This window comes from Dendropsophus ebraccatus, chromosome 9, assembly GCF_027789765.1.
Source record: "Dendropsophus ebraccatus isolate aDenEbr1 chromosome 9, aDenEbr1.pat, whole genome shotgun sequence".
In the NCBI taxonomy this organism is placed as follows: Eukaryota; Metazoa; Chordata; class Amphibia; order Anura; family Hylidae; genus Dendropsophus; species Dendropsophus ebraccatus.
In genome coordinates this window covers 120,911,469-120,923,768 of record NC_091462.1, presented here as the reverse complement: position 1 = coordinate 120,923,768, position 12,300 = coordinate 120,911,469, and the positions used below count along the sequence as shown (strand labels likewise).

The following is a 12,300-nucleotide window of genomic DNA, read 5'->3' as shown; positions in this document are numbered from 1 at the left end:
TGAGGTCACTATGAGGTATATACATAGATATCTATAGATATATAAGGGTACAGTGTGTGTATATATAGGTCTATATTGCCGTACATACATGAAGCGGTGACAGTATACAGGTGTGCACAGGGCCCTGCGGTCACCAAGCGTTATGTACCCTTAGAGGGGGCGGGGCAGGCGCACAGCTCCAGCCTACATTTCCCTGCATGCTTCATGCGCGGTGACGTAGTTGTCCCCGCCCTTTCTGAAAAGCGCGGTATCTCCGCCCCCGTCGCCATTTTGCCCTGGGAACGCCGGCTCAGCCCCGCTCACAGGAGAGGCCGCCCCCTCCCGGTGCCGGCGCCCATAGTGGGGTGTACACCCGCCCGGAGCCGCCCGCTCACCGCCCACCATCAGCCGACATATCCCTGTCCCCGCTACGGACCGATGGCGACGGATTGTGACCCGTGAGGAGCCGGAGCCGAGGAGACGCCGCCAGGTGAGAGGACAAGATGGCGGCCGCAGCCGGGGACTGTGTGCGCTGTGTGTACAGGGTTCTGTCAGAGCTCAGTGCTGCCGGGTATATACCGTGTACTGAGGGCTGTATATACTGTGTACTGCCGGGTATATACCGTGTACTGAGGGCTGTATATACTGAGGACTGTATATACCGTGTACTGAGGGCTGTATATACTGAGGACTGTATATACCGTGTACCGAGGACTGTATATACCGTGTACTGAGGGCTGTATATACCGTGTACTGAGGACTGTATATACCGTGTACTGAGGGCTGTATATACTGTGTACTGCCGGGTATATACCGTGTACTGAGGGCTGTATATACTGAGGACTGTATATACCGTGTACTGAGGGCTGTATATACCGTGTACTGAGGACTGTATATACTGTGTACTGCCGGGTATATACCGTGTACTGAGGACTGTATATACCGTGTACTGAGGACTGTATATACTGTGTACTGCCGGGTATATACCGTGTACTGAGGACTGTATATACCGTGTACTGAGGACTGTATATACCGTGTACTGAGGACTGTATATACCGTGTACTGCCGGGTATATACCGTGTACTGAGGACTGTATATACCGTGTACTGAGGACTGTATATACCGTGTACTGAGGACTGTATATACCGTGTACTGAGGACTGTATATACCGTGTACTGAGGACTGTATATACCGTGTACTGAGGGCTGTATATACCGTGTACTGAGGGCTGTATATACTGAGGACTGTATATACTGAGTGCCGAGGACTGTATATACCGTGTACCGAGGGCTGTATATACCGTGTACCGAGGACTGTATATACCGTGTACCGAGGACTGTATATACCGTGTACCGAGGACTGTATATACCGTGTACCGAGGACTGTATATACCGTGTACCGAGGACTGTATATACCGTGTACCGAGGACTGTATATACCGTGTACCGAGGACTGTATATACCGTGTACCGAGGACTGTATATACCGTGTACCGAGGACTGTATATACCGTGTACCGAGGACTGTATATACCGTGTACCGAGGACTGTATATACCGTGTACCGAGGACTGTATATACCGTGTACCGAGGACTGTATATACCGTGTACCGAGGACTGTATATACCGTGTACCGAGGACTGTATATACCGTGTACCGAGGACTGTATATACCGTGTACCGAGGACTGTATATACCGTGTACTGAGGACTGTATATACCGTGTACTGAGGACTGTATATACCGTGTACTGAGGACTGTATATACCGTGTACTGAGGACTGTATATACCGTGTACTGAGGACTGTATATACCGTGTACTGAGGACTGTATATACCGTGTACTGAGGACTGTATATACCGTGTACTGAGGACTGTATATACCGTGTACTGAGGACTGTATATACCGTGTACTGAGGACTGTATATACCGTGTACTGAGGACTGTATATACCGTGTACTGAGGACTGTATATACCGTGTACTGAGGACTGTATATACCGTGTACTGAGGACTGTATATACCGTGTACTGAGGACTGTATATACCGTGTACTGAGGACTGTATATACCGTGTACTGAGGACTGTATATACCGTGTACTGAGGACTGTATATACCGTGTACTGAGGACTGTATATACCGTGTACTGAGGACTGTATATACCGTGTACTGAGGACTGTATATACCGGGGGCCGTGTGGGATGTGTATATATAGGAGGAGGGGGCTGTATAGGATGTGTATATAGGAGGAGGGGGCCGTATAGGATGCGTGTATATACAGGAGGAGGGGGGCGTATAGGATGCGTGTATATAGGAGGAGGGGGCCGTATAGGATGCGTGTATACAGGAGGAGGGGGGCGTATAGGATGCGTGTATACAGGAGGAGGGGGCCGTATAGGATGCGTGTATATAGGAGGAGGGGGCCGTATAGGATGCGTGTATACAGGAGGAGGGGGATGTATAGGATGCGTGTATACAGGAGGAGGGGGATGTATAGGATGTGTATATAGGAGGAGGGGGCTGTATAGGATGTGTGTATATAGGAGGAGGGGGCTGTATAGGATGTGTATATAGGAGGAGGGGGCCGTATAGGATGTGTGTATATAGGAGGAGGGGGCCGTATAGGAGGAGGGGGCTGTATAGGAGGAGGGGGCTGTATAGGATGTGTGTATATAGGAGGAGGGGGCTGTATAGGATGTGTGTGTATATAGGAGGAGGGGGCTGTATAGGATGTGTGTATATAGGAGGAGGGGGCTGTATAGGATGTGTATATAGGAGGAGGGGGCTGTATAGGATGTGTGTATATAGGAGGAGGGGGCTGTATAGGATGTGTGTATATAGGAGGAGGGGGCTGTATAGGATGTGTATATAGGAGGAGGGGCTGTATAGGATGTGTATATAGGAGGAGGGGGCTGTATAGGATGTGTATATAGGAGGAGGGGGCTGTATAGGATGTGTATATAGGAGGAGGGGGCTGTATAGGATGTGTGTATATAGCAGGAGGGGGCCGTATAGGATGTGTGTATACAGGAGGAGGGGGGCGTATAGGATGTGTGTATACAGGAGGAGGGGGCCGTATAGGATGTGTGTATACAGGAGGAGGGGGCCGTATAGGATGTGTGTATATAGGAGGAGGAGGCTGTATAGGAGGAGGGGGCCGTATAGGATGTGTGTATATAGGAGGAGGGGGCTGTATAGGATGTGTGTATATAGGAGGAGGGGGCTGTATAGGATGTGTGTATATAGGAGGAGGGGGCTGTATAGGATGTGTGTATATAGGAGGAGGGGGCTGTATAGGATGTGTGTATATAGGAGGAGGGGGCTGTATAGGATGTGTGTATATAGGAGGAGGGGGCTGTATAGGAATTGTGTGTATATAGGAGGAGGGGGCTGTATAGGAATTGTGTGTATATAGGAGGAGGGGGGCTGTATAGGATGTGTGTATATAGGAGGAGGGGGCCGTGTAGGATGTGTGTATATAGGAGGAGGGGGCCGTATAGGATGTGTGTATATAGGAGGAGGGGGCCGTATAGGATGTGTGTATATAGGAGGAGGGGGCCGTATAGGAGGAGGGAGCTGTATAGGATGTGTGTATAGGAGGGGGCTGTATAGGAGGAGGGGGCTGTATAGGAGGAGGGGGCTGTATAGGATGTGTGTATATAGGAGGAGGGGGCTGTATAGGAGGAGGGGGCTGTATAGGAGGAGGGGGCTGTATAGGATGTGTGTATATAGGAGGAGGGGGCTGTATAGGATGTGTATATAGGGGGAGGGGGCTGTATAGGATGTGTATATAGGAGGAGGGGGCCGTATAGGATGTGTATATATAGGAGGAGGGGGCCGTATAGGATGTGTGTATATAGGAGGAGGGGGCCGTATAGGATGTGTATATATTGGAGGAGGGGGCTGTATAGGATGTGTGTATATAGGAGGAGGGGGCCGTATAGGAGGAGGGAGCTGTATAGGATGTGTGTATAGGAGGGGGCTGTATAGGAGGAGGGGGCTGTATAGGAGGAGGGGGCTGTATAGGATGTGTGTATATAGGAGGAGGGGGCTGTATAGGAGGAGGGGGCTGTATAGGAGGAGGGGGCTGTATAGGATGTGTGTATATAGGAGGAGGGGCTGTATAGGATGTGTATATAGGAGGAGGGGGCTGTATAGGATGTGTATATAGGAGGAGGGGGCCGTATAGGATGTGTATATATAGGAGGAGGGGGCTGTATAGGATGTGTGTATATAGGAGGAGGGGGCCGTATAGGATGTGTATATATAGGAGGAGGGGGCTGTATAGGATGTGTGTATATAGGAGGAGGGGGCCGTAAAGGATGTGTATATATAGGAGGAGGGGGCTGTATAGGATGTGTGTATATAGGAGGAGGGGGCCGTATAGGATGTGTATATATAGGAGGAGGGGGCTGTATAGGATGTGTGTATATAGGAGGAGGGGGCCGTATAGGATGTGTGTATAGGATGTGTATATATAGGAGGAGGGGGCTGTATAGGATGTGTGTATATAGGAGGAGGGGGCTGTATAGGATGTGTGTATAGGATGTGTATATATAGGAGGAGGGGGCTGTATAGGATGTGTGTATATAGGAGGAGGGGGCTGTATAGGATGTGTGTATATAGGAGGAGGGGGCTGTATAGGATGTGTATATAGGAGGAGGGGGCTGTATAGGATGTGTGTATATAGCAGGAGGGGGCTGTATAGGATGTGTGTATATAGGAGGAGGGGGCCGTATATGATGTGTATATAGGAGGAGGGGGCTGTATAGGATGTGTATATAGGAGGAGGGGGCCGTATAGGATGTGTATATAGGAGGAGGGGGCTGTATAGGATGTGTGTATATAGGAGGAGGGGGCTGTATAGGATGTGTATATAGGAGGAGGGGGCTGTATAGGATGTGTGTATATAGGAGGAGGGGGCTGTATAGGATGTGTGTATATAGGAGGAGGGGGCTGTATAGGATGTGTGTATATAGGAGGAGGGGGCTGTATAGGAGGAGGGGGCTGTATAGGATGTGTATATATAGGAGGAGGGGGCTGTATAGGATGTGTGTGTATATAGGAGGAGGGGGCCGTATAGGATGTGTGTATATACAGGAGGAGGGGGCTGTATAGGATGTGTATATAGGAGGAGGGGTCTGTATAGGATGTGTATATAGGAGGAGGGGGCTGTATAGGATGTGTGTATATAGGAGGAGGGGGCCGTATAGGATGTGTATATAGGAGGAGGGGGCTGTATAGGATGTGTATATAGCAGGAGGGGGCTGTATAGGATGCGTGTATATAAGAGGAGGGGGCTGTATAGGATGTGTATATAGCAGGAGGGGGCTGTATAGGATGTGTATATAGGAGGAGGGGGCTGTATAGGAGGAGGGGGCTGTATAGGATGTGTATATAGGAGGAGGGGGCTGTATAGGAGGAGGAGGCTGTATAGGATGTGTATATAGGAGGAGGGGGCTGTATAGGATGTGTATATAGGAGGAGGGGGCTGTATAGGATGTGTGTATATAGGAGGAGGGGGCTGTATAGCAGGAGGGGGCTGTATAGGATGTGTATATAGGAGGAGGGGGCTGTATAGGAGGAGGGGGCTGTATAGGATGTGTATATAGGAGGAGGGGCTGTATAGGATGTGTATATAGGAGGAGGGGGCTGTATAGGATGTGTATATAGGAGGAGGGGGCTGTATAGGATGTGTATATAGGAGGAGGGAGCTGTATAGGATGTGTATATAGGAGGAGGGGGCTGTATAGGATGTGTATATAGGAGGAGGGAGCTGTATAGGATGTGTATATAGGAGGAGGGGGCTGTATAGGAGGAGGGGGCTGTATAGGAGGAGGGGGCTGTATAGGATGTGTGTGTATATAGGAGGAGGGGGCTGTATAGGATGTGTGTATAGGAGGAGGGGGCTGTATAGGATGTGTGTATAGGAGGAGGGGGCTGTATAGGATGTGTGTATATAGGAGGAGGGGGCCGTATAGGAGGAGGGGGCTGTATAGGAGGAGGGGGCTGTATAGGATGTGTGTGTATATAGCAGGAGGGGGCTGTATAGGATGTGTGTATATAGCAGGAGGGGGCTGTATAGGATGTGTGTATATAGGAGGAGGGGGCCGTATAGGATCTGTATATAGGAGGAGGGGGCTGTATAGGATGTGTATATAGGAGGAGGGGGCTGTATAGGATGTGTATATAGGAGGAGGGGGCTGTATAGGATGTGTATATAGGAGGAGGGGGCTGTATAGGATGTGTGTGTATATAGGAGGAGGGGGCTGTATAGGATGTGTATATAGGAGGAGGGGGCTGTATAGGATGTGTATATAGGAGGAGGGGGCTGTATAGGATGTGTATATAGGAGGAGGGGGCTGTATAGGAGGAGGGGGCTGTATAGGATGTGTATATAGGAGGAGGGGGCTGTATAGGAGGAGGGGGCTGTATAGGATGTGTATATAGGAGGAGGGGGCTGTATAGGAGGAGGGGGCTGTATAGGATGTGTATATAGGAGGAGGGGGCTGTATAGGATGTGTATATAAGAGGAGGGGGCTGTATAGGATGTGTATATAGCAGGAGGGGGCTGTATAGGATGTGTATATAGGAGGAGGGGGCTGTATAGGAGGAGGGGTTGTATAGGATGAGGGGTTGTATAGGATGTGTATATAGGAGGAGGGGCTGTATAGGATGTGTATATAGGAGGAGGGGGCTGTATAGGATGTGTATATAGGAGGAGGGGGCCGTATAGGATGTGTATATAAGAGGAGGGGGCTGTATAGGATGTGTGTATACAGGAGGAGGGGGCTGTATAGGATGTGTGTATATAGGAGGAGGGGGCTGTATAGGAGGAGGGGGCTGTATAGGATGTGTGTATATAGGAGGAGGGGCTGTATAGGATGTGTATATAGGAGGAGGGGGCTGTATAGGATGTGTATATAGGAGGAGGGGGCCGTATAGGATGTGTATATAAGAGGAGGGGGCTGTATAGGATGTGTGTATATAGGAGGAGGGGGCTGTATAGGATGTATATATAGGAGGAGGGGGCCGTATAGGATGTGTATATAAGAGGAGGGGGCTGTATAGGATGTGTGTATATAGGAGGAGGGGGCTGTATAGGATGTATATATAGGAGGAGGGGGCCGTATAGGATGTGTATATAAGAGGAGGGGGCTGTATAGGATGTGTGTATATAAGAGGAGGGGGCTGTATAGGATGTGTGTATATAGGAGGAGGGGGCCGTATAGGATGTGTATATAGGAGGAGGGGGCTGTATAGGATGTGTATATAGGAGGAGGGGGCTGTATAGGATGTGTATATAGGAGGAGGGGGCTGTATAGATTTTGTTTATATGTTTCTCGCCTCCCCATAATAGATTTAGGGCCCTATTCCACCGGACGATTATCGTTAAATCGAATTGAATCTAAACGATAATCGTTCGGTTGAAATGCAGTTAACGATTAACGACCGAACGAGAAATCGTTGATCGCTTTATAAGCCCTGGACCTATTTTTATCGTTGCTCGTTCGCAAATCGTTCGCATTGAATAAGACATCGTTCAGTCGTTCGCAATAGATACAAACGCAATAGCGAATAAATAGCGAAGAAAAACATTCTCAATTACGATCATAAGTAACGATTATCGTTCCATGGAAATGAGTGAATGTTTTCAGGTCTTTCACAATAGCGGTCGTTTGAGATTGTTAATCGTTAACTATTATGCAAACGATAATCGTCCAGTGGAATAGGGGCCTTACTGTTGCTCATCATCTTTTGTCTTCTCTTTGTAGCTCTTGAAGTAAGTGAAGAGGCTGGAGAGTCTGGCCCAGGATGAGGCAGAATCCCAGCATGCCCTGCAGCAAGTCTCACGCCCCCTACTGGAGTATCGAGAGAAAGACGTGTCTGTCAGACACCACACAATGGATCACTGCCCGCCCCGCAGGCACATGCCGGTGGGTTTCCTGGGGTGTGATGGGGGAAGGATTTAGTGGGTTAGCCTTCTCACTGGGGGGGGGGGGAGGGGATGGGAAGGATTTTATACATGAATTATATGATATTTATCCCTTGTCATGTCCTGGAGTTAGACAGCACCAGAATGGTAAATGTGAGAAGTATATCCGAATCCACACCTATAGCCGATGGCATAGTATCACTCATAGAATTGGGGGGGGGGTTATCACTGATCACCTATAGTGTGTGTGTCGGGGTGGGGGTAGTATCACTGATCACCTATAGTGTGTGTGTGTCGGGGTGGGGGTAGTATCACTGATCACCTATAGTGTGTGTGTGTCGGGGTGGGGGTAGTATCACTGATCACCTATAGTGTGTGTGTGTCGGGGTGGGGGTAGTATCACTGATCACCTATAGTGTGTGTGTGTCGGGGTGGGGGTAGTATCACTGATCACCTATAGTGTGTGTGTGTCGGGGTGGGGGTAGTATCACTGATCACCTATAGTGTGTGTGTGTGTCGGGGTGGGGGTAGTATCACTGATCACCTATAGTGTGTGTGTCGGGGGGGGGATAGTATCACTGATCACCTATAGTGTGTGTGTCGGGGTGGGGGTAGTATCACTGATCACCTATAGTGTGTGTGTCGGGGGGGGGGGGGGGGGGGGGGTAGTATCACTGATCACCTATAGTGTGTGTGTGTCGGGGTGGGGGTAGTATCACTGATCACCTATAGTGTGTGTGTCGGGGTGGGGGTAGTATCACTGATCACCTATAGTGTGTGTGTGGGGTGGGGGTAGTATCACTGATCACCTATAGTGTGTGTGTCGGGGGGGGGGGATAGTATCACTGATCACCTATAGTGTGTGTGTCGGGGTGGGGGTAGTATCACTGATCACCTATAGTGTGTGTGTCGGGGGGGGGGGGGGGTGGGGGTAGTATCACTGATCACCTATAGTGTGTGTGTGTGTGTCGGGGGGGGTGGTAGTATCACTGATCACCTATAGTGTGTGTGTCGGGGGGGTGGGGGTGTATCACTGATCACCTATAGTGTGTGTGTGTCGGGGTGGAGGTAGTATCACTGATCACCTATAGTGTGTGTCGGGGTGGGGGTGGTATCACTGATTACCTATAGTGTGTGTCGGGGTGGGGGTGGTATCACTGATCACCTATAGTGTGTGTGTCCGGGGGGGGGGGTGGTATCACTGATCACCTATAGTGTGTGTCGGGGTGGGGGTAGTATCACTGATCACCTATAGTGTGTGTCGGGGGGGGGGATAGTATCACTGATCACCTATAGTGTGTGTGTCGGGGTGGGGGTAGTATCACTGATCACCTATAGTGTGTGTGTCGGGGTGGGGGTAGTATCACTGATCACCTATAGTGTGTGTCGGGGGGGGGGATAGTATCACTGATCACCTATAGTGTGTGTGTCGGGGGGGGGGATAGTATCACTGATCACCTATAGTGTGTGTCGGGGGTGGGGGGGGATAGTATCACTGATCACCTATAGTGTGTGTGTGTCGGGGTGGGGGTAGTATCACTGATCACCTATAGTGTGTGTGTCGGGGTGGGGGTAGTATCACTGATCACCTATAGTGTGTGTGTGTCGGGGTGGGGGTAGTATCACTGATCACCTATAGTGTGTGTGTCGGGGGGGGGGTAGTATCACTGATCACCTATAGTGTGTGTCGGGGGGGGGGGGATAGTATCACTGATCACCTATAGTGTGTGTGTCGGGGGGGGGGGGTAGTATCACTGATCACCTATAGTGTGTGTGTGTCGGGGTGGGGGTAGTATCACTGATCATCTATAGTGTGTGTGTCGGGGTGGGGGTAGTATCACTGATCACCTATAGTGTGTGTGTCGGGGTGGGGGTAGTATCACTGATCACCTATAGTGTGTGTCGGGGTGGGGGTAGTATCACTGATCACCTATAGTGTGTGTCGGGGGGGGGGATAGTATCACTGATCACCTATAGTGTGTGTGTCGGGGGGGGGGGGTGGTAGTATCACTGATCACCTATAGTGTGTGTTTGGGGGGTTTGATAACAGTTTTCCCCCCTGACTGTAGGGGGCGTGCTCCATGTGAGATAAGTGTGTGAGTGCCCATGTTACTGACCGCTCTGTCCCTCAGGCATCGGACGTATTGACCAGCGGCCACCCCCCCATGTCTCCGGATTCCAGTGGGGAGCTGTCTCCGTTTGACCTTTCAGGTGACATTAGGGATATTTGCCCCGGCTCCCCCATAGATGAGGCACTCGAGGGGAACCAAGTGGATGGATCAGCTGGACAGAAATGGGACAATCACACAGAGATCGCAGAGCAGGCGAAACATGTGAGTGTCGTGTGCGGACTGCTGCCCTCCGCTCCGCCGCCGCCATGTCTTATTGTTCTCCTCCTCTTTATTTCTTGTGCAGGAAGCAGAGATAGAGAATAGAATAGCAGAGCTCCGTAAGGAGGGCTTCTGGACCCCGCGACGGCTTTCCAAGTTTCCAGAACCGGCTCGTCCAAAAGTTCATTGGGACTATTTGTGTGAAGAGATGCAATGGCTGTCCGCAGACTTTGGCCAAGAGCGGCGCTGGAAGAGGGGTGTAGCCAGGAAGGCGAGTACCTAAAGGGGTGTATCTGAGCTGGGCCGTGGGGGCGAGGATGTAGAGGGTCCCAGCACTGATATAACAGGTCCCTGTCTGGCTCAGTAGGCTTGGATTTGGTAGCTGGTGCTATAGAAAGTTCTCTCTGTTGTGGTGGGGTGTCCCTTGTGCAGACACTGACACATGGAGAGATGAGGACCCCCAGCCAGGACTGCCCTGTTCCATGCTGTATCCATGTATGTGTCATTTGGGTGATGCTGCTCTCTTGTCCTTATGGTCCTGCAGGTTGTAAGAATGGTGGTGCGTCACCATGAGGAGCTGAAGCAGAAGGAGGAGAGAGCTCGGAGAGAAGAGCAGGCCAAGCTCAGGCGCATTGCCACCTCTATAGCTAAGGAAGTGCGCCAATTCTGGAGTAATGTGGAGAAGGTGGGCTTCTGTTCATCACGGCATGGGGCTCCATACACTGACATGAGGCGCCAGCTCCTAGCTGTGCACCCTGCCTCCCGCTCACTATAGGAAGTCCATTGTCAGACTTATAAGGTGTGACCGATACCCGGGCTGAGACGCTTTCTGTCTCCTAGGTGGTACAGTTTAAGCAGCAGTCCCGTCTGGAGGAGAAGAGGAAGAAGGCTCTGGACTTGCAGCTGGACTTCATTGTTGGCCAGACAGAGAAATACTCTGACCTTCTAAGCCAGAGTCTAAGTGAGACCATTCCTGTCAGCAAGACTAGCTCCTCCTGTGTTGGGTCATCTCAGGGAGGTTCGCTCAGGACCAGCCCTGTCTCGTCCATCTGCCAGAGAGGTGAGCTAAGGGCCCGCTTAGGAGGCAGGGGACATTACCCAGGGTTCCTGACTAACCTTATATTCTCTGCGTTACAGTGGCAGAAGGAGATGGGGACTTCCTCCCCCATGAAGCTGAAGTTGAAGAGGAGGATGATGAGGAGACCATAGAGATAGAGGAGCAGCAGGAGGGGAATGATGCTGAGGCTCATCGCCTGGAGCTGGAACTTCTGAAACGTGAGAGCGAGCTCTCCCTGGACGAGCTGCTCCAGAACCTCCCACCTGAGATCCTGCAGGATGACTCCCCCATGACAGTACGTGCTCCCCGTGTACAGCGCTCACTGTCCCTCTGCATCACAGCTGCTCTGGGCTCACACCCAGGGGTCCTAGTACACTAAGCCATTTTTCATCTCCACCAATTAACAACTGCAAACGAGCGCTTTTAGGAAGGACCTAAAATCCTTCATTACAGTACATAGTAGGGATGTCACCAGAACAGATTTTTTAAGTTTAAAACCGATACCAGCTTTCTTATTTCGATACTCAATACTAATTTGATACTAAATAAAGTTTGAAAAAAAAAAAAACACGGAAAAATACAAATATAATTTCCCCCTTCCCAGACTGCGGATACGATGCCCCCATGTACAACATCTTTTATTTACGTGACTTTTTGATTGCTTTGTTACATTTTATAGTTCTGACAATTATGCATGCAATGGATGCCAAATACATGGATCTTCCCATATATATATATATATATATATATATATATATATATATATATATATATATATTTTTTTTTTTTTTTTTTAATGTTTTTACTTTTGAAAAAAAAGGAAAAGGGGGGATTATTAGAACCTTTATTATGTTTTTTTTTTTTTTGTTTTTTTTTTTTTAATCTTTTTTTATTTTCCCTCTACTTTGCAGCATACCTTCTTATGCACTACAACTCCCAGCATACCTTCATGTGGGAAGTTATAGTGCATAAGAAGGTATGCTGGGAGTTGTAGTGCACAAGGGGGGTAG

General features: G+C 49.8%; 1 protein-coding gene across 1 annotated transcript in view; it reads left to right on the top strand.

Moving 5' to 3' along the window:
* The first annotated feature begins 216 nt into the window (after nucleotides 1-216).
* SRCAP (Snf2 related CREBBP activator protein) overlaps nucleotides 217-12,300 on the top strand; it is an 87,156-nt gene continuing 75,072 nt past the window's right edge. Inside the window, exons 1-7 of the mRNA XM_069984765.1 lie at nucleotides 217-469; nucleotides 7,743-7,904; nucleotides 10,036-10,236; nucleotides 10,319-10,504; nucleotides 10,778-10,918; nucleotides 11,074-11,293; nucleotides 11,371-11,585. Of these exons, the coding sequence (XP_069840866.1) occupies nucleotides 7,872-7,904; nucleotides 10,036-10,236; nucleotides 10,319-10,504; nucleotides 10,778-10,918; nucleotides 11,074-11,293; nucleotides 11,371-11,585 (996 nt within the window). The 5' untranslated portion in view covers nucleotides 217-469; nucleotides 7,743-7,871. The remainder of the gene's footprint in view (nucleotides 470-7,742; nucleotides 7,905-10,035; nucleotides 10,237-10,318; nucleotides 10,505-10,777; nucleotides 10,919-11,073; nucleotides 11,294-11,370; nucleotides 11,586-12,300) is intronic.